At 43.7% G+C, this 22,940-nt stretch overlaps 1 protein-coding gene across 5 annotated transcripts in view; it reads right to left on the bottom strand.

Annotated features, from left to right (window-relative positions):
• LOC123996754 (pre-B-cell leukemia transcription factor 1-like) overlaps nt 1–22,940 on the bottom strand; it is a 112,800-nt gene that overhangs the window by 47,427 nt on the left and 42,433 nt on the right. Inside the window, exon 1 of one of the 5 annotated variants that reach the window (XM_046300418.1) lies at nt 4,551–4,829. The exons of the other annotated variants lie outside the window; for them this stretch is intronic. Coding sequence (XP_046156374.1) covers nt 4,551–4,626 — 76 coding nt within the window. The 5' untranslated portion in view covers nt 4,627–4,829. Of the gene's footprint in view, nt 1–4,550; nt 4,830–22,940 lie in introns of those variants that run through there. 5 annotated transcript variants of the gene reach the window in all.

Consider the following 22,940-nt stretch of genomic DNA (forward strand, 5'->3'; position numbering starts at 1 on the left):
AATTGTGCGAACCCGAATCTGTAGTGATACCTCAAGCACTACAATACCTTAGACCGCTACACCACTTGGGAAGCCTTGATTCCCCATTGTTACACTCTCCCTGCCTCCTCTGTGTTTGTGCTTTTATTTGCAGATCGTGGACAGGTGGAGCTGATTGGGTCATTATTAAGGTGACAAGTTGTACCTGGGTTTGGAATCAACTAGGGGATAAAAGTGCCTGGTGCCCAGTCCAGCCTCTCTCTCTCCACAAGCACCATTTTGTTTTGTGATCTGGCTGATGATGTTTTTTGATAAGGTGCACCCTTCAACACCTACACACATTTTACCTTTATCCATTACACCCCTCACTTTCACAGGTTAGTTTTCCTTTCTAGATTTGTACTTTGTTTATTAACTGCCAACATGTGGACTCCCTTGCTTGTCACCATCTAAGAGCCAGGTTGTGACACCAGGTGTGACACAGAGAAGAGACAGCTTCTCCATCCTAGAGGGGGAGATAAACTATTTCCAGGCCCAGGAACATGTAGAAGTCTGTGGTGACCTAAATGCCATAACTGGACAAAAATCTGACACTCACCTACCTACAGATGACAGTATTCACTCCCAAATATGCTCCCCTAGACACAACTATGGGGAAAAAAAGCTCTGTCGCACGCTGGGTCTGTACATAGTCAATGGTAGGCTTCGAGGAGACTCCTATGGTAGGTACACCTACAGCTCATTCCTTGGCAGTAGTACTGTAGACTACTTTATCACTGACCTCAACACATCTCCGGTTGTTGCCTAAATTTACTGAAAAGGATCCTGATCTATTTTTTACATTGTCAATGGTAGGCTTCGAGGAGGAAAGCACAATTAAGGAAAGCTTTGACTATACAGAGTCAGTGACCATAGCCTTGCTATTGAGAGAGGACGCCGTAGGCAGACCTGGCTCTCAAGAGAAGACGGGATATGTGCACACTACCCAACCATTGAAGAACAAACACCATTGTTTATTTATTAACTATTTGCACATCGTTATACCACTGTACATAGCCATAAAATTACATTTGAAATGTCTCTATTCCTCTGAAACATTTGTGTTTATTTAACTTTTGTGTTTTTCCCTTCCTTTGGCAATGTAAACACGTTTCCCATACCAGTAAAGCCCATTGAATTAAATTGAGAGAGTGAGAGGCGAGAGCCTGTCTGTTAACAGTGAGATCTCATGGGAGCACTCCTCTCCTCCATTTGTGTACAAGATGCTGACTTTGTTCCAGGCATTCTGCAGGGAAACAACAGAAGGAATCAAACACACTAAGATGCCATTACAGACCTGTCTCTCTGTACCACCACATTCTGACTGGATTATTTCTCAAGAATGGAGATTTTACCTGCACAGTTTTCTGCCAGATATTCACAAAACCAAATGATGAAAATAGCAACATTGTCACGCCCTGACCTTAGTTATCTTTGTTTTCTTTATTATTTTGGTTAGGTCGGGGTGTGACGAGGGTGGTGTTAGTTTTTGAATTGTCTAGGGTTTTTGTATGTCTAGGTTTATGTAGGTCTATGGTGGCCTGAATTGGTTCCCAATCAGACGCAGCTGTTTATCGTTGTCTCTGATTGGGGACCATATTTAGGTAGCCATATTCCTTGGGTAGTTTGTGGGTTCTTATTCTAAGTTTAGTTGCCTGTCTGCACTACTCAGATTTGCGTCACAGTTTGTTAAGTGTTCTTTCTTTAATAAATTAAGAATGTACGCTTGCCACACAGTGCCTTGGTTTCCTCCTTATGACGACCGTGACAAACATTTTATACACTTGAAAACTAGGGGACATTGTTACTGACAAGCATGACTAAACAGGTCCAGGTCTCCTTTGGGAAATAGGTAGTTTGACCTCAGTGTTGTACCACTAAGGTCAAAATACCTATTTTCCAAGGGAGACCTGGACCTGTAAAATAAGGGTTAAATAAATAAAAATGTTTTAAAGGATAATAGTGCTGAGGCGAAGCCGTGGTATGGGGGATTAGTATACCAGGAGGAAACGCTTTATCCATAGTGCCTAGCAGCCCAGAGTAGAAACAAAAATATGAAATGAATATTATGATAGTCTCTTTGGAAAAATAAAAACAAGTTTTGTCACATAATGGACACCGGATAGGTGCAGTAAAATGGGTTGTTTTACAGGGTCAGTCATATACTCTAAAAAAAAAGCTTCCAAAAGGGTGCTTTGGCTGCCCCCATAGGAGATACCTAAAAAGGGTTACACACACACACTACGGCTGGGAACCCATCTCTCTGTCCCAAAGTCCCAGACAGAAGGCCCTGGGGACACTAATACTAATAGTACCCATCCCAGCTCTAAGACCACCCCCCAGGCCCCGCCTGTATCAAATCAAATATTAGAATAGAATATGAAGTAGTGAAGATTCACTGTGAATGGCCGAGTGGACTGATTCAATACATGAGGGGAGAGGACAAAACAACACTATCTGGTTCACAGAGCAGATGAAAATGTAGGTCAAGACGAACCCCTGTTGTCAATCAAGAGACAAAAAGAAAGGGGTGAATGAGAGGTGGGGTGGGGGTTGAGGAAGTTAGATAGCGAGGGATGGAGGGGGTAAGTTAGAGAGAGATAAAGACAGAGGGGAAGGAGGGATGGGTTAAGGGGAGAGAGATAGAGGGAGAGAGAAAGACTCCCTGGTGAGAGATCAGACTTGCTGCACATCACAGCATCACAGCCCGCCCGTCCGTCCCTGATGAGAGGGGTACTCAATAATATTCAATAATAAAGCCGGGTGAGAAGTGGGCTGGGCGGGGGACTGGCAGGGGGTAAGAGGGGGACTGGTAGGAGGGAGAGAGGAGGGGAGGGGGACTGACTGGGAGGGGGTGAGAGGGGGCTGGATGGGAAAGAGAGGGGGAGGAGGGATGGGTTAAGAGGAGAGAGAAAGCGAGACGGAGGGAGAGAAAGACTCCCTGGTGAGAGGGTGAGAGATCAGACCTGCTGCACATCACAGCATCGCAGCCTTCCCATCCCTGATGAGAGAGGTACTAAAGAATATTAAATAATAAAGCAGAGTGAGAGGGGGACTGGGAGAGGGACTGGCAGGGGGGTGAGATGGGGGACTGGGAGAGGGACTGGCAGGGGGGTGAGATGGGGGACTTGGAGGGGATGAGAAGGGGCCTGGGAGAGGGGTGAAAGGGGGTGAGGGTTGCATATGTTTAGCAGTTCAGCATTTGTAGCCAATTCAAACTATTCACCAACTTCCAAGTATTTACTGAAGTCCTGCTGCTGTAAAAGTCTTTGCCCCCTTAGTCCTCCCATTCCTGATAACCCTGCTCACACTGTGCTTCAATGCAGAGGGAACTGCTAAAGGCTTGACACTTGTCTGAATAATGGTATGTTAATGCTTCAGGCTACCTGTATTTACCCCTAAGTGCAGAAAGCACTCTGTTGATTGCGGGAAAGCAATTTTCCTGAAAGAGGGAGAGAGAGAAGGAGAAAGTAGGCACAAAAGAGCGATTGAACGAGAAAGGGAAGATCTTTAAGCTACAGGAAAAGTACAGGCAATTTATAAAGGATGACAATTTTCCTTCCCTGCCTCTGAAAGGAGGGCTTTATAACTGTGCTGAGGCTGAGCTGTCGTGACTGGGATGGGGGGCATACCAGGCAGATACGCTTTACCCATAATGCCTAGCAGCCTCAGATGGAGTAGAGTTGGGTTTGGGGGGCATACCAGGCAGATACGCTTTACCCATAATGCCTAGCAGCCTCAGATGGGGTAGAGTTGGGTTTGGGGGGCATACCAGGCAGATACGCTTTACCCATAATGCCTAGCAGCCTCAGATGGAGTAGAGTTGGGTTTGGGGGGCATACCAGGCAGATACGCTTTACCCATAATGCCTAGCAGCCTCAGATGGAGTAGAGTTGGGTTTGGGGGGCATACCAGGCAGATACGCTTTACCCATAATGCCTAGCAGCCTCAGATGGAGTAGAGTTGGGTTTGGGGGGCATACCAGGCAGATACGCTTTACCCATAATAGAAACACAAAGACTCCAGTGCTGTAAAGTATACATACTTTCAAGTACTACTTAAGTCGTTTTTTGTTGTATCTGTACTTTACTATTTATATTTTCGACATCTTTTACTTTTACTTCTCTACATTCCTAAAGAAAATAATGTACTTTTTACTCCATACATTTTCCCTGACTCCCAAAAGTACTCGTTCCACTTGCTTAGTAGGACAGGACAATTGTCTAATTCACGCACTTATCTAATTCACGCGCTTAGCAAGGGAACATCCCTGGTCATCCCTACTGCTTCTGATCTGGTGGACTCACTAAACACAAGCTTAGTTTGTAAATAAGAAAATGGTGACTGCATTTCACAAGTTTTATTTTGCCAAGTAAGTATTAATAAGTCACATACCTTATAGGCATACTAAATACGGCAAAGTAAACATTTTATTGTTCTTCACTGCCAGTATTATATCATCTCCAACTTCCTAGTCTTTAGTTTCAGACAAACCTGTACTGCTGCACTCCCACCATTCATTATTTACCAACCTGTAAACAAAAGCCCCAATGACAAATGAGGACATGTTCCTTTTAATTTGTCCGTCTGCTGGTCTCCATGTTGCATCCAAAGGCAGATGTAGAAATGGATTGCTCTTTCTGCCAGTGTGTGTTTTAGGGAAGGGGAGACAGGGGTTCTAAAAAGCACTGTGCAGCATAACCGCGGAGGGTGTGTGTGCGGTGCCAAATTGTGGCTTGGTTCCGTGTTGTACTCTGCCTCTAACCTGCTCGTCTCGCTCTGCCTCTGCTTCTATCTGGCCGTATGATAAAGCTGCTAACAGGCTTTATCGAGGAGCTGAGGGGAAATATGCTGCTGCCAGATTAGGCCCCAGACTCTGCCAAGGTTATAAACAGCCTGTTATCCCAGGCCCTAACACAGTAATCCATGCTCTATCAGCAGCCAAACATATGGGCCACACAGAGCACAGATAGCCCTCTGACGGACACACACAATGACACGCAAGCACACACACACACACACACACACACACACACACACACACACACACACACACACACACACACACACACACACACACACACACACACACACACACACACACACACACACACACACACACACACACACACACACACACACACACACACACACACACACACACACACACACACACACACACACACACACACACACACACACACACACACACACACACACACACACACACACACACACACACACAGCACACACAGCACACCACAGTACACGTAGCCTCTGACGGAAACTTCCCTTTAATTGCAAGGAGAGCCACCAGAGCAGAGCATCCTGGGTAAAAAAAAATAAAAACACCCCACAAAGAAGAGAGGAATTGCAGCCCTGGTTCAAAACAGCCCAGACTCACAACACTCAGTGACACCTACCTTGACCTCTCTGGTGTACTGCACCTGCTCTTCCTAGATATCATGACTGAGCAGAGCAGGACCACTTCAATGTCACACCTCCAATTACAGTACCATGTGTTATTTGGCTTTTGTCAGCATTGGGTATTTTCTTTTCATCCGGTTTCAGTTTAACGTGTTTGTTGTGTTACCGGCATGGTGAATTAGATGAGGAGGACATCTATGAGTATGAAGGGATTACTTTAGGCTGGTGATGACGTGATGGGATATGTTTGGCTGTAGGCAGACAGATGGCTCTTACTCAGATGCTTCACTTCACAGAAACGACAGCTAAGATTCTCTCTCAGCCACTCTCTCTCTGTCTCACTAATCAATACCAAGCTGTAACATCCACAGAGCCATGGTTGGTAAACAACAGTAACTCAGACACACTCTCAAAAGAAACACTTTGGGTTTTTCAGACAGAAGCACGAGATGTATTTCTGAAGTGAGAGGAGGTAGACAGCTCGAGAGGAACAGGGATCACAGAAGGTGAACAGGTTCAGATCTTGCAGCATAAACAATGTCTACGAAGCATAGCAGGTGAGTTGACAACACTCCCAATGCTGAACTTAGCAAAGAGGCACACAACTATGTTCTCAAGATGTACAGTATTAATTAATGTAAGGTCTGCAATATACCAAACATCTGTACAATTACTTGGAGAAAATGAATCTGTTATTCACATATGGGAGATGCTTCAGTGAACAAACACACATAGTGCATCTAGTTGAAAACCTATTTCCGACCCTGTGAAAAACACTGTGGAGATTTACTTTAAAAAAAAAACTTGATCAAAGATGCCTTTGACAGAACTGGAGGTGAGAGTGGTGAGAGTGGCTGCGATTGCTGCTGCCCTGCACTAGGCTCTGGGCTTAAATAGGATCCTGTAAAAAATATCTCCCCAAAGATGAATGACCATGGGGCAAACCACTCACTGCTCTACCTGAGGACAGTACACGAGACACACAAGACTAGAGGTCAGCCACACACACATTTAATACACTTTGACAGTGAGACAGTCAAGTTTAAACATTATCATTCAGGTTTCTAAAATGGTAAAATAATGATCCTGTGTTATGTATCATATTCCACATCAATCAAATCCAATTTTATTTGTCACATATACATGGTCAGCAGATGTTAATGCGAGTGTTGGAAATGCTTGTGCTTCTCGTTCCGACCATGCAGTAATATCTAACAAGTAATCTAACAATTTCACAACACCTACCTTATACACAAAAGTGTAAATGAATGAATAAGAATATGTACATAAAAATATATGAATGAGTGATGGCCGAACGGCATAGGCAAAATGCAGTAGATGGTATAGAGTACAGTATATGCTTATGAAATGAGTAATGTAGTGTATGTAAACATTATACACTGCTCAAAAAATTAAAGGGAACACTAAACAACACAATGTAACTCCAAGTCAATCACACTTCTGTGAAATCAAACTGTCCACTTAGGAAGCAACACTGATTGACAATACATTTCACATGCTGTTGTGCAAATGGAATAGACAACAGGTGGAAATTATAGTCAATTAGCAAGACACCCCAATAAAGGAGTGGTTCTGCAGGTGATAACCACAGACCACTTCTCAGTTCCTATGCTTCCTGGCTGATGTTTTGGTCACTTTTGAATGCTGGCTGTGCTTTCACTCTAGTGGTACCATGAGACGGAGTCTACAACCCACACAAGTGGCGAAGTTAGTGCAGCTCATCCAGGATGGCACATCAATGTGAGCTGTGGCAAGAAGGTTTGCTGTGTCTGTCAGCGTAGTGTCCAGAGCATGGGCGCTACCAGGAGACAGGCCAGTACATCAGGAGACGTGGAGGAGGCCGTAGGAGGGCAACAACCCAGCAGCAGGACCGCTACCTCCGCCTTTGTGCAATGAGGAGCAAGAGGAGCACTGCCAGAACCCTGCAAAATGACCTCCAGGAGGCCACAAATGTGCATGTCTCTGTTCAAATGGTCAGAAACAGACTCCATGAGGGTGGTATGAGGGCCCGACGTCCACAGGTGGGGGTTGTGCTTACAGCCCAACACCGTGCAGGACGTTTGGCATTTGCCAGAGAACACCAAGATTGGCAAATTCGCCACTGGCGCCCTGTGCTCTTCACAGATGAAAGCAGGTTCACACTGAGCACATGTGACAGACGTGACAGAGTCTGGAGACGCTGTGGAGAACGTTCTGCTGCCTGCAACATCCTCCAGCATGACCGGTTTGGCGGTGGGTCAGTCATGGTGTGGGGTGGCATTTCTTTGGGGGGCCGCACAGCCCTCCATGTGCTTGCCAGAGGTAGCCTGACTGCCATTAGGTAACGAGATGAGATCCTCAGACCCCTTGTGAGAACATATGCTGGTGCGGTTGGCCCTAGGTTCCTCCTAATGCAAGACAACGCTAGACCTCATGTTGATGGAGTGTATCAGCAATTCCTGCAATAGGAAGGCATTGATGCTATGGACTGGCCCGCCCAATCCCCAGACCTGAATCCAATTGAGCACGTCTGGGACATCATGTCTCGCTCCATCCACCAACACCACATTGCACCACAGACTGTCCAGGAGTTGGCGGATGCTTTAGTCCAGGTTTGGGAGAAGATCCCTCAGGATACCATCCGCCACCTCATCAGGAGCATGCCCAGGCGTTGTAGGGAGGTCATACAGCCACGTGGAGGCCACACACACTACTGAGCCTCATTTTGACTTGTTTTAAGGACATTACATCAAAGTTGGATCAGCCTGTAGTGTGGTTTTCCACTTTAATTTTGAGTGTGACTCCAAATCCAGACCTCCATGGGTTGATGAATTTGATTTCCATTGATCATTTTTGTGTGATTTTGTTGTCAGCACATTCAACTATGTAAAGAAAAACATATTTAATAAGAATATTTCATTCATTCAGATCTAGGATGTGTTATTTTAGTGTTCCCTTTATTTTTTTGAGCAGTGTATAAAGTGGCATTGTTTAAAGTGGCTAGAGATACATTTTTTTCCATCAATTTTTCCATCTTAAAGTGGCTAGATTTGAGTCAGTATGTTGGCAGAAGCCACTCAATGTTAGTGATGGCTGTTTAACAATCTGATGGCCTTGAGATAGAAGCTGTTTTTCAATCTCTCGCTTTGATGCACCTGTACTGAGCTCGCCTTCTGGATGATAGCAGGGTAAACAGGCAGTGGCTCGGGTTGTTGTTGCCCTTGATGTTCTTTTTGGCCTTCCTGTGACATCGGCTGGTGTAGGTGTCCTTGAGGGCAGGTAGTTTGCCCCCGGTGATGCGTTGTGCAGACCTCACAACCCTCTGGTGAGCCTTATGGTTATGGGCGGAGCAGTTGACGTATCAGGCGGTGATACAACCCGGCAGGCTGCTCTCGATTGTACATCTGTGAAAGTTTGTAAGTGTTTTGGTGACAAGCTGAATATCTTCAACCTCCTGAGGTTGAAGAGGCGCTGCTGCACCTTATTCACCATGCTGTCTGTGTGGGTGGACCATTTCAGTTTGTCCGTGATGTGTACGGCGAGGAACTTAAAACGTTCCACCTTCTCCACTACTGTCCAGTCGATGTGGATAGTGGGCTGCTCTCTCTGCTGTTTCCTGAAGTCCACGATCATCTCCTTTGTTTTGTTGACATTGAGTGTGAGGTTATTTTCCTGACACCACACTCCAAGGGCCCTACCTCCTCCCTGTAGGCCGTCTCGTTGTTGTTGGTAATCAAGCCTACCACTGTAGTGTTGTCTGCAAACTTGATGATTGAGTTGGAGGCGTGCATGGCCACGCAGTCGTGGGTGAACAGGGAGTACAGGAGAGGGCTGAGAACGCACCCTTGTGGGGACCCAGTGTTGAAGATCAGCCGGGTGGAGATGTTGTTACCTACCCTCACCACCTGGGGGCGGCCCGTCAGGAAGTCCAGGACCCAGTTGCACAGGGCGGGGTCGAAACCCAGAGTCTCGAGCTTAATGACGAGTTTGGAGGGTACTATGGTGTTAAATAATGAACTGTAGTCTATGAACAGCATTCTTACATAGGTATTCCTCTTGTCCAGATGGGTTAGGGCAGTGTGCAGTGTGATTGCGATTGCGTCGTCTGTGGACCTATTGGGGCGGTAAGCAAATTGGAGTGGGTCTAGGGTGTCAGGTAGGGTGGAGGTGATATGGTCCTTAACTAGTCTCTCAAAGCACTTCATGATGACGGAAGTGAGTGCTACGGGGCGGTAGTCATTTAGCTCTGTTACCTTAGATTTCTTGGGAACAGGAACAATATGGCATTCTTGAAGCATGTGGGAACAGCAGACTGGGATAGGGATTGATTGAATATGTCCATAAACACACCAGCTAGCTGGTCTGCGCATGCTCTCATGACTCGGCTGGGGATGCCGTCTGGGCCTGCAGCCTTGCAAGGGTTAACACGTTTAAATGTTTTAGTCAAGTTGGCTGCAGTGAAGGAGAGCCCGCAGGTTTTGGTAGCGGGCCGTGTCAGTTGCACTGTATTGTCCACAAAGCGAGCAAAGAAGTTGTTTAGTCTGTCTGGGAGCAAGACATCGTGGTCCGCGACGGGGCTGGTTTTTCTTTTGTAGTCCGTGATTGACTGCAGACCCTGCCACATACCTCTCGTGTCTGAGCCTTTGAATTGTGACTCTACTTTGTCTCTATACTGATGCTTAGCTTGTTTGATTAACTTGCGGAGGGAATAGCTACACTGTTTGTATTTGGTCATATTTCTGGTCACCTTGCCCTGATTAAAAGCAGTGGTTCGCTGCTTTTCAGTTTTGCGCGAATGCTGCCATCTATCCACGGTTTCTGGTTGGAAATGTTTTAATAAGTAGCGTGTGTTGTGAGATGTATGGTTGTATTTCAACATACTCTCCTGACTATATTTGCAATCTGCAGGTTTTTGCTAACCGTCAGAAATCTATCAAAATATAATCTAAAATTCACACGAATCCAAGACGAGTTTGGCAGTAGAAAGGGACTGGTACGTTACTGAGTCCTGAGGTAAATCTGATGTAGGTGTATGCCCTCTCCCACTCTGCTCTCAGGCTGCTCTCTCTCTCTCTCTCTCTCTCTCTCTCTCTCTCTCTCTCTCTCTCTCTCTCTCTCTCTCTCTTTCTTTCTGTCAACATAGCTGTGATCTGAAAATCTTTGCTGACATAAAAGATTTTGACCAGAGTAAAGCAGAGTAGAGCAGAGTAAAGGAGAGTAGAGTGAAGCAGAGTAAAGCAGAGTAGAGTAGAGCAGAGTGAAGTAGAGCTGGCAGAGTAAAGCAGAATAGAGTAGAGCAGAGTATAGCAGAGTAGAGTGAAGCACAGTAGAGCAGAGCAGAATAGAGTAGAGCAGAGTAGAGTGAAGCAGAGTAGAGCAGAGCAGAGTAGAGCAGACCATATACCCAGTCCTTTTACATTATCCTTCGATCGTGGCTGAGGAAGGATGCAGACGTGCCTCAGGAACACACAGCTGTCTTAGCAAAGGGCTTCTATAACTGCTCCAGTCCTCACAGCTACCAACACTATAAGTGCTTAATAACTAGGACTTTTGTATGTATCACCAGAGCCACCAAAATATGAAATGCAGTAGATTTGATTTTTAAAATGTTGAATACTACAGTACATATGAAATGTTTCATTATAGTAAATCACACAGGACGTTTTAAAAACTGAAGAGGCTAGCCAATTATAAAATAGTTATAATCAGACATCTTGATAGTCACCAGTAGTTTATTATCAAGGCCTTGTTGTGTTTTTGGAAATTTACTAGAGGATATCAATCAGCTGTTTGCCACTTAGAGGGGTCGATCAGGAGATGATTGGCATTGTAAAATACCAAGCAACATCTGTGGTGCTAAATATTGATACTGTATATCATGTTTCAGCAGCTGTCTGAGAAATACTATTTATATTTACAGCCTGTAGTTCTGAATGAATTACTCATTGGAACATTAGATAGACACACATACTGGGGATTCATCCCAAATGGACCCCTAACCCCTATTTAGTGCACTACCCTATTGGCCCTGGTCAAAAGTAATTCACTACGTAGGGAATAGGTTACCATCACCATGCAGTCTACACACACAGGGCACAAAACCTAATAAACGCCTCATTTTCTATACTTTCTCCAGAAGTCCTGTCCAATAAAGTTTTAAATGTAACAGAGGGGTTATAACATAGACAGCATAAACCTGCGCCTGGAAAACCATACTACGCACTGTCAACTGTCCTTTCTCCTTTTACCCAACAAAGTTTTATATCTTTGAATCAACTATAAAAAGGTTTGAAAATGGTCAACTGGGGAATAATTGAGGTTGTTTTACTGTTATGGTTATAGGTCCTGGGAGACTGTTCTCTATGCTCCGATCTGGCTCAGAGTCAGTCACCTTCAGAGAAACCACAAAGTTGTAGTATGTCCTTGTCTTAATATGATTCCTTATTATCAATGATATCTATTTATTCCTCTTAATCTACAATGAAGTATAGACTTTGGACACTTGGCACATACAGTATATTGTAGTTTTCAATGTTGATCATTATTACAGTCGTTATTACAGTCCAGAAAAGTCTGTTTTAAAATGATCAAATCATGACAGAAATGTTGAATAAAAAGGTCTGCCATGGTTATCCTTGATCTCTCTGCCCACTATTTCCATGTTGCGACACTCTGGTGGAACAAAACAAAGCAGACCAGCCTCTCTAAGACGCTGCATTTCATACTTGGGTAGAGGCAGAGGACGGCCCTTTAATGACACACAGTCCCCCCAGTCACCTACTGTAGAATGAGGCGCAGCGCTGGAAATAGACCGGAAACTCTGACATCCTCTACACTGCCTCCTTTGCCTGCCAGCCTGTCTGTCTGTCAGCCTGTCTGACTGCCAGCATGTCTGACCTCCAGCCTGTCTGACTACCTGCTACCTGTCTGTCTGCCAGCCTGCCTGCCTGCATGTCTGTCTGTCTGTCTGTCTGTCTGTCTGTCTGTCTGTCTGTCTGTCTGTCTGTCTGTCTGTCTGTCTGTCTGTCTGTCTGCCAGCCTGCCTGCCTGACTACCTGCCTGTCCGTCTGCCAGCCTGCATGCCTGACTACCTGCCTATCTGTCTGTCTGTCTGTCTGTCTGTCTGCCAGCCTGCCTGCCTGCCAGCCTGCCTGCCTGCCTGTCTGCCTGCCTGCCTGCCTGTCTGTCTGTCTGTCTGTCTGTCTGCCAGTCTGTCTGTCTGTCTGTCTGTCTGTCTGTCTGTCTGTCTGTCTGTCTGTCTGTCTGTCTGTCTGTCTGTCAGCCTGTCTGACTGCCAGCATTTCTGACTGCCAGCCTGCCTGTCTGTCTGTCTGTCTGTCTGTCTGTCTGTCTGTCTGTCTGTCTGTCTGTCTGTCTGTCTGTCTGTCTGTCTGTCTGTCTGTCTGTCTGTCTGTCTGCCAGCCTGCCTGTCGGTCGGTCTGTCTGTCTGTCTGTCTGTCTGTCTGTCTGTCTGTCTGTCTGTCTGCCTGCCTGTCTGTCTGCCAGCCTGCCTGTCTGCCAGCCTGCCTGTCTGTCTGTCTGTCTGTCTGTCTGTCTGTCTGTCTGTCTGTCTGTCTGTCTGTCTGTCTGTCTGTCTGTCTGTCTGTCTGTCTGTCTGCCAGCCTGTCTGTCTGTCTGTCTGTCTGTCTGTCTGTCTGTCTGTCTGTCTGTCTGTCTGTCTGTCTGTCTGTCTGTCTGCCTGCCTGCCTGCCTGCCTGCCTGCCTGTCTCTGCCAGCCTGCCCCTCACAAAGGCATGAAAGGTATGTTCTGATGAGCGCAAAGAGGACGGTGGGCCATGTTTGGCTTTGTTGGCCTGGAATACATGACATATATTAAGGCGGTAACATCCCTACAATGTTCTATTTGAGCTATTTGACCAAGAAGGAGAGTGATGGAGTGCTGCATCAGATGACCTGGCCTCCACAATCACCTGACCTCAACCCAACTGAGATGGTTTGGGATGAGTTGGAATGCAGAGTAAAGGAAAAGCAGCCAACAAGAGCTCAGCATATGTGGGAACTCCTTCAAGACTGTTGAAAAAGCATTCCTCATGAAGCTGGTTGAGAGAATGCCAAGAGTGTGCAAATCTGTCAATTAGGCAAGGGGTGCCTACTTTGGTGAATCTAAAATCTAATATATATTTTGATTTGTTAAACACTTTTTTGGTTACTTCATGTGCTAATTCATCGTTTTGATGTCTTTACTATTATTCTACAATGTAGAAATCAAGTAAAAATCAAGAAAAACCCTTGAATGAGTAGGTGTGTCCATACTTTTGACTGGCACTGTATATTGTAATAATTGTTGGTTCACTAATGTTTTATTACCACTATGTACCACCCTCCCACAGGTGTGGGCAATTGTAATGATCACCTATGCACCTGTATATAAAAACAATGGCTTTGGCACATCTCTTGATGCTCTGATCAAGGCATAACTGCCCAAATATTTTAGCCTGTCCGGCCGAAAATAAAAAGGTGAAATGAGGTGACGACTTTTTGCAAAATAAAGTTTTTTCAGAGTGCCGCCATTTCCCAATGTTTCTTGAACTTGGGATATGTATGTACTCTATGTAAGTGATCCCTGAAGGAATTGAACTTACAACCTTGGTGTTGCTAGCACCACACACTTGCCGACTGAGCCACAGACAACCACAGTCCTTCCAGTCTATGGTTGTGTCCCAAACGGTACTATATTCCCTACAGAGTACACTATATAGGAACAGGGTACTAATTTGGAAAAATCTTCAATCGCCTCCCTTTTTCCCACAGGGTTGCAGTGACAAAGGAAGCAGGAGGAAGGATAGTCGGGCACGGCTGGGGTTAAGTCCCCAGTATCTAATGAGCTCCTCTGTTCCAGTAGGTTACATAAGCCCATTACCTCCCGGCACATTACGTCATTCATTTCTTATATGTGGATGGCTTCCCTTCTCCCAGGAGTATGGTGGCAAGGAAGCTTCAAGACACGGCTCATGGTAAACACACACAGGCACACACACACATGTAAACTGAAACACACGCACATACACAGAGGCAGGCACAAACACACCTCCCCTCCCCTTTAGTTGTTCTATGCATTGCAGTTAACACTCCGACAGTAAGAGTCTATTATGTTTCTATTCCACAAAGCCATTGAGTTGGCCCTGAGATATCAGGCGAAGATGAAAAAAATAAAAAACACCACCCTGGCTGCTGCCGGGAGATATACTGTATAATTCAGAGATAAGCAGAGAGAGCAAGAGGGGGGCGAGAGAACAAGAGAGAGGGGCGGGGTGGGTGACAGAGAAAAATAGAAGAAAAAGACTGAAGCCTCTCCTTTTGAGCAAAGAATTCCCTCAGAAATTCCTTCATACATTTTAGCATGCAGCCACTGACTGTCAATGCCCCATGTGGCTGATGTTCACACATTCTTGAGGATCGCACAAGCCGAGTTCTACTGCAACAACAATACACTCAGCAAAGAGAATAGCCATTCTCATAAAACTAGTTGACAGACTATCAACAAGGCAAGACAGATTGAGAATACTGGACTCACAGACAACACATAGAATCTCTTTCCACCAGAATTCCAGAACTCTAGAACTAGGGATGCACGATATACCGGTGAACATATCGGAATCGGACGATATTAGCTAAAAATGCCAACATTGGCATCGGCTGATGTTTAGTTTAATGCCGATGTTAAAAACTGATGTCAAAGCTGCCGTGCAACGTATAACGTAGGCACATGACATAATGACGTCACGTAAAATGTTGCGCTACACGTGCAACACAGCATTCCTAACCTAGTCCACAATGTCTGCTGTGTGGATCGAACAGTCAACACGTGCAACACAGCATTCCTAACCTAGTCCACAATGTCTGCTGTGTGGATCAAGCAGTCAACAAGTCCAGCAGTCATTGGATAGAGTACGAAAATTTCAGCGAGACAACTCAAAGGCGAAATCCATTAACGCCTAGATAATGGAAATCATTGCCCTTGACAATCAACCATTCTCTGTCACGGGTGATGCTGGATTTCGCCGACTGGTCGAGCACCGGTACACACTACCAAGTGCGCTATTTTTCAGATGTTGCCCTACCGGAGTTACACAGTACTAGCGTCACTGCTATTAGCTTCACGACTGACATTTATACCAGTGATATGAGCTTCATGAGCATGCTGAGTCTGACAGCACAGTGGGTTGTTGAGGATTTCGTACTGAGGACAGCCATATTGCATGCTTAAGAATGTGCTGGTTCTCATACTGCTGCTGCCATTTCAATGGCATTTGACAACATGTTTGAAACTTGGAAACATGAACACACTTCTATCTCCATTCAAACAACTGACTGGAGAAATAAGCTCTTCACCTGTGTCTGCAGCAGACGTGATACCCTCTGTCATGGCATTGAAACGCCTGCTCAACAAAACTGCCCACAGGCTGTGAACAAGCGATTCGGTGGCATTCTGTCTTTACTGTGTCGCAACCATGCTCGATGCTAGGTACAAGGACCGCTACGTCGATACAGACAAGAAACAGGGCTTACGTGACATGTTACAGACACAGCTGGACAAGATGGAAACAGACACGGTGACAGTGCGCACCGAGGAAGAGAGGCCATGAACAGACAGAGCTGAAACTGCTTGACATGTATGATGAAATCCTGGTTGAGACTGAAATGACTGAACAAAGGAACAACCAAACAGCACAGCAAGTAAGTGAAAGATATAGGTTTTGTTATGTTTTGCTGGTAATGGGAACGTACGGAAATGCCAACAAAATAACTTTTTGGTCAGTTTGGTGTGTGTGTGTGCAACCTTTATTTAACTAGGCAAGTCAGTTAAGAACAAATTCTTATTTATAATGATGGCCTACCCCGCATGACACTGGGCCAATTATGCGCCGCCCTATGGGACTCAGGGCAGGATGTGATACAGCCTGGACTCTAACCAGGGACTGTAATGACTCCTCTAGCACTGAGATGCAGTGCCTTAGACTGCTGTGTCCATGTGTGTGTGTTAACTATTTAACTATTTAACTATTTAACTGTACTAGAATGCTTAAAAGGCCGCTAAAACGTTTGATATCGGATATCGGTATCGGTCGAAGATGTGATATTGGTGTATCACTATCTAGAGCAGCGTAGCCTAGTGGTTAGTGTTTTTTAATTTAAAAAAATGATGACAGCCATGTGGATTCTGTATTACATTCAAAGACGTATGTTTCTTTCAAACAACAAAACCACTACAGAGTTCTGTGTTGATTGATTGCGGATGAAGCTGAATAAATCTAACTGTGTCTGTTTATCAACTATGCACTGCTAATCCATCTGTATATCTTTTGTCTGAATGAAGGAATATTATTAATGTCTATTGGGATGAAGGAATGATTGACACTTTCACTGAACTGAACTGAACAATTGTTTCCATTACACATCTCCAAACATCAACATATACTGTATGTTAACTCTACTTTCAGAATGATCTATTCAATTTTATTGACAGCATTGAAGGAATTTTCATTTCAATTTGGCGTTTGAACACTTCTGTTTGACACTGTAAATCACTGAAGCCCAAGTCAAGAGACAACAATGGTCCTATTATTCAAGCTAATAGCTGCTCAGTCGTTCCTGACTCCAGTTCAGTGTACATCCCAAATGGCACTCTATTCCCTATATCATGCACTACTTTTGACCAGAGCCCTATGGGCTAACCTTGAGCTCAGGTCAAAACTAGTGCACTATGGAGGGAATAGGGTCCCATTTGGGAGGCAAACTCAGTGTGACGGCTTTGATTCTGAATAAACTGCTCAATAGGGGACGTGTGTTTACATGGACATCAATATTTAATTGCAGTTTTGAGACAGCATCAATTCAGACAGACAATGGATGGAGTTTATAATAATTTTGCCGAGAGCCAGAAGAGTTTTTCTGTCGGTTTCCTTCAGTATTTTAATGAAAAAGTAAACACACATCACATCAAATCAAATCGAGAAGAATTCTTCCCCCTAAGGCTCTAACACCGAAGATATACAGTAACTGAATCCTCCTCATATTACAAATTATAACCGGAATAATGTGGAATCCTTTCTCATGATTTCTTTGTTTATTGTTAATTTCTCTCATTTTTCTCACTACCATAGTCTGTATCCCAAATGGCACCCTATTCCCTATATAACTACTTATGGGGCTCAGGTCAAAAGTAGTGCACTCAAGAGGGAATAGGGTGCCATTTGGGACATAGCCCCCAAAGACTGAAGTATGGAAGATACAATGACGTCTGTTAGTGTTGGTGTTTGTCAGAGCCAACTCAATAACAAAATGTTTCAATCACGACCATTTGGACTTCATTAGGGTTGAAACCACAGCCCTCACACATCAATCACAGAAAACATCATGACCAAATGTGTCCCTGGTATAATTGTTTGCATACAGCCCTTTTTTCTCTGACATCCAGTGACAGTGCATGCAGTGATGGAAAACTCTAACACAACCCACAATACATCATTCTGTTTGAACAGGGAAACGTCTGAAATATGAAATCCATATGAATGTTTCAAAACCCGTTCCAAGTTTCCAACAAAAATATGATCTCCTTATACACAGAAACAGAGGGAATGGAAAATTGTCACCATCTCTCTCTTTGTCTTTTCCCTCGGGGTCTGGGGAGAGGGGAATATAACTGATGCTTGGCTGGAGCTACTGTCCTATGCATGTGTCTCCTTTCTCCTCTGTCCTCTGTTCCAGGGATAAGTTAAAACAGAGCGTCAGAACCCAGGCTTTCTTGAATAATTGAGGGAGTGACTGCAGCAGAGAGCAGAACAGGGTACTCTGTTTAGGCCCTGCTGATGTGATGTGGAGGGAACCTTTAAAAGATGCATGGATGTTTCCCTGGGGAGATGTGTAGAGGGCTGCACAAAGCTCAGAGCTAAGGCTCTGCTCTGTACACTTGAAGATTATGTGTGGCTCCTCTAAAGGAAGATGACCTGAAAAAGTCTCTAAAGATAATTATTTACCACAGAGACGGGTTGTTATTTACCACAGAGACAGGTTGAGTTATTTACCACAGAGACAGGTTGAGTTATTTACCACAGAGACAGGTTGAGTTATTTACCACAGAGACAGGTTGAGTTATTTACTACAGAGACAGGTTGAGTTATTTACCACAGAGACAGGTTGAGTTATTTACTACAGAGACAGGTTGAGTTATTTACTACAGAGACAGGTTGAGTTATTTACTACAGAGACAGGTTGAGTTATTTACTACAGAGACAGGTTGAGTTATTTACCACAGAGACAGGTTGAGTTATTTACCACAGAGACAGGTTGAGTTATTTACTACAGAGACAGGTTGAGTTATTTACTACAGAGACAGGTTGAGTTATTTACTACAGAGACAGGTTGAGTTATTTACCACAGAGACGGGTTGTTATTTACCACAGAGACAGGTTGAGTTATTTACTACAGAGACAGGTTGAGTTATTTACTACAGAGACAGGTTGAGTTATTTACTACAGAGACAGGTTGAGTTATTTACTACAGAGACAGGTTGAGTTATTTACTACAGAGACAGGTTGAGTTATTTACTACAGAGACAGGTTGAGTTATTTACCACAGAGACGGGTTGTTATTTACCACAGAGACAGGTTGAGTTATTTACCACAGAGACAGGTTGAGTTATTTACTACAGAGACGTGTTGAGATATTTACTACAGAGACCGGTTGAGTTATTTACTACAGAGACGTGTTGAGTTATTTACTACAGAGACAGGTTGAGTTATTTACTACAGAGACGGGTTGTTATTTACCACAGAGACAGGTTGAGTTATTTACCACATAGACGGGTTGTTATTTACCACATAGACAGGTTGTTATTTACCACATAGACAGGTTGAGTTATTTACCACAGAGACGGGTTGTTATTTACCACAGAGACAGGTTGAGTTATTTACCACATAGACAGGTTGTTATTTACCACAGAGACAGGTTGAGTTATTTACCACAGAGACGGGTTGTTATTTACCACAGAGACAGGTTGAGTTATTTACCACAGAGACGTGTTGAGTTATTTACCACAGAGACATGTTGAGTTATTTACCACAGAGACGGGTTGTTATTTACCACAGAGATGTGTTGAGTTATTTACCACAGAGACGTTTTGAGTTATTTACCACAGAGACATGTTGAGTTATTTACCACAGAGACGGGTTGTTATTTACCACAGAGATGTGTTGAGTTATTTACCACAGAGACAGGTTGAGTTATTTACCACAGAGACAGGTTGAGTTATTTACCACATAGACAGGTTGAGTTATTTACCACAGAGACAGGTTGAGTTATTTACTACAGAGACGTGTTGAGTTATTTACTACAGAGACGGGTTGAGTTATTTACCACATAGACCGGTTGAGTTATTTACCACAGAGACGGGTTGTTATTTACCACAGAGATGGGTTGAGTTATTTACTACAGAGATGGGTTGAGTTATTTACCACATATACAGGTTGAGTTATTTACCACATAGACCGGTAGAGTTATTTACCACAGAGACGGGTTGTTATTTACCACAGAGATGGGTTGAGTTATTTACTACAGAGATGGGTTGAGTAATTTACCACAGAGACAGGTTGAGTTATTTACCACATAGACGGGTTGAGTTATTTACCACGGAGACGGGTTGAGTTATTTACCACAGAGACAGGTTGAGTTATTTACCACAGAGACGGGTTGTTATTTACCACATAGACAGGTTGTTATTTACCACATAGACAGGTTGAGTTATTTACCACAGAGACGGGTTGTTATTTACCACAGAGACATGTTGAGTTATTTACCACATAGACAGGTTGTTATTTACCACAGAGACAGGTTGAGTTATTTACCACAGAGACGTGTTGAGTTATTTACCACAGAGACATGTTGAGTTATTTACCACAGAGACAGGTTGAGTTATTTACCACAGAGACGTGTTGAGTTATTTACCACAGAGACATGTTGAGTTATTTACCACAGAGACAGGTTGAGTTATTTACTACAGAGACGGGTTGAGTTATTTACCACATAGACCGGTTGAGTTATTTACCACAGAGACGGGTTGTTATTTACCACAGAGATGTGTTGAGTTATTTACCACAAAGACAGGTTGAGTTATTTACCACGGAGACAGGTTGAGTTATTTACCACAGAGACAGGTTGAGTTATTTACTACAGAGACGTGTTCAGTTATTTACTACAGAGACAGGTTGAGTTATTTACCACATAGACGGGTTGAGTTATTTACCACAGAGACGGGTTGAGATATTTACCACAGAGACGGGTTGAGTTATTTACCACAGAGATGGGTTGAGTTATTTACTACAGAGATGGGTTGAGTTATTTACCACATAGACCGGTTGAGTTATTTACCACAGAGACGGGTTGTTATTTACCACGGAGACAGGTTGAGTTATTTACCACAGAGACAGGTTGAGTTATTTACTACAGAGACGTGTTGAGTTATTTACTACAGAGACGGGTTGAGTTATTTACCACATAGACCGGTTGAGTTATTTTCCACAGAGATGGGTTGAGTTATTTACTACAGAGATGGGTTGTGTTATTTACCACATAGACCGGTTGAGTTATTTACCACAGAGATGGGTTGAGTTATTTACTACAGAGATGGGTTGAGTTATTTACCACATAGACAGGTTGAGTTATTTACCACAGAGACAGGTTGAGTTATTTACTACAGAGACGTGTTGAGTTATTTACCACATATACAGGTTGAGTTATTTACCACATAGACCGGTTGAGTTATTTACCACAGAGACGGGTTGTTATTTACCACAGAGATGGGTTGAGTTATTTACTACAGAGATGGGTTGAGTAATTTACCACAGAGACAGGTTGAGTTATTTACCACATAGACGGGTTGAGTTATTTACCACGGAGACGGGTTGAGTTATTTACCACAGAGACAGGTTGAGTTATTTACCACAGAGACGGGTTGTTATTTACCACATAGACAGGTTGTTATTTACCACATAGACAGGTTGAGTTATTTACCACAGAGACGGGTTGTTATTTACCACAGAGACATGTTGAGTTATTTACCACATAGACAGGTTGTTATTTACCACAGAGACAGGTTGAGTTATTTACCACAGAGACGGGTTGTTATTTACCACAGAGACAGGTTGAGTTATTTACCACAGAGACGTGTTGAGTTATTTACCACAGAGACATGTTGAGTTATTTACCACAGAGACGGGTTGTTATTTACCACAGAGACGTGTTGAGTTATTTACCACAGAGACGTGTTGAGTTATTTACCACAGAGACATGTTGAGTTATTTACCACAGAGACAGGTTGAGTTATTTACTACAGAGACGTGTTGAGTTATTTACTACAGAGACGGGTTGAGTTATTTACCACATAGACCGGTTGAGTTATTTACCACAGAGATGGGTTGAGTTATTTACTACAGAGATGGGTTGAGTTATTTACCACATAGACCGGTTGAGTTATTTACCACAGAGACGGGTTGTTATTTACCACAGAGATGTGTTAAGTTATTTACCACAGAGACAGGTTGAGTTATTTACTACAGAGACGTGTTGAGTTATTTACTACAGAGACGGGTTGAGTTATTTACCACATAGACCGGTTGAGTTATTTACCACAGAGATGGGTTGAGTTATTTACTACAGAGATGGGTTGAGTTATTTACCACATAGACCGGTTGAGTTATTTACCACAGAGATGGGTTGAGTTATTTACTACAGAGATGGGTTGAGTAATTTACCACAGAGACAGGTTGAGTTATTTACCACATAGACAGGTTGAGTTATTTACCACAGAGACAGGTTGAGTTATTTACCACAGAGACAGGTTGAGTTATTTACCACATAGACAGGTTGAGTTATTTACCACAGAGACAGGTTGAGTTATTTACTACAGAGACGGGTTGTTATTTACCACAGAGATGGGTTGAGTTATTTACTACAGAGATGGGTTGAGTAATTTACCACAGAGACAGGTTGAGTTATTTACCACATAGACAGGTTGAGTTATTTACCACAGAGACAGGTTGAGTTATTTACCACATAGACAGGTTGAGTTATTTACCACATAGACAGGTTGAGTTATTTACCACATAGACAGGTTGAGTTATTTACCACATAGACAGGTTGAGTTATTTACCACAGAGACGGGTTGTTATTTACCACAGAGATGGCTTGAGTTATTTACTACAGAGATGGGTTGAGTTATTTACCACATATACAGGTTGAGTTATTTACCACATAGACCGGTTGAGTTATTTACCACAGAGACGGGTTGTTATTTACCACAGAGATGGGTTGAGTTATTTACTACAGAGATGGTTTGAGTAATTTACCACAGAGACAGGTTGAGTTATTTACCACATAGACGGGTTGAGTTATTTACCACGGAGACGGGTTGAGTTATTTACCACAGAGACAGGTTGAGTTATTTACCACAGAGACGGGTTGTTATTTACCACATAGAC

Source organism: Oncorhynchus gorbuscha, linkage group LG15 (assembly GCF_021184085.1).
Source record: "Oncorhynchus gorbuscha isolate QuinsamMale2020 ecotype Even-year linkage group LG15, OgorEven_v1.0, whole genome shotgun sequence".
Lineage (NCBI taxonomy): Eukaryota > Metazoa > Chordata > Actinopteri > Salmoniformes > Salmonidae > Oncorhynchus > Oncorhynchus gorbuscha.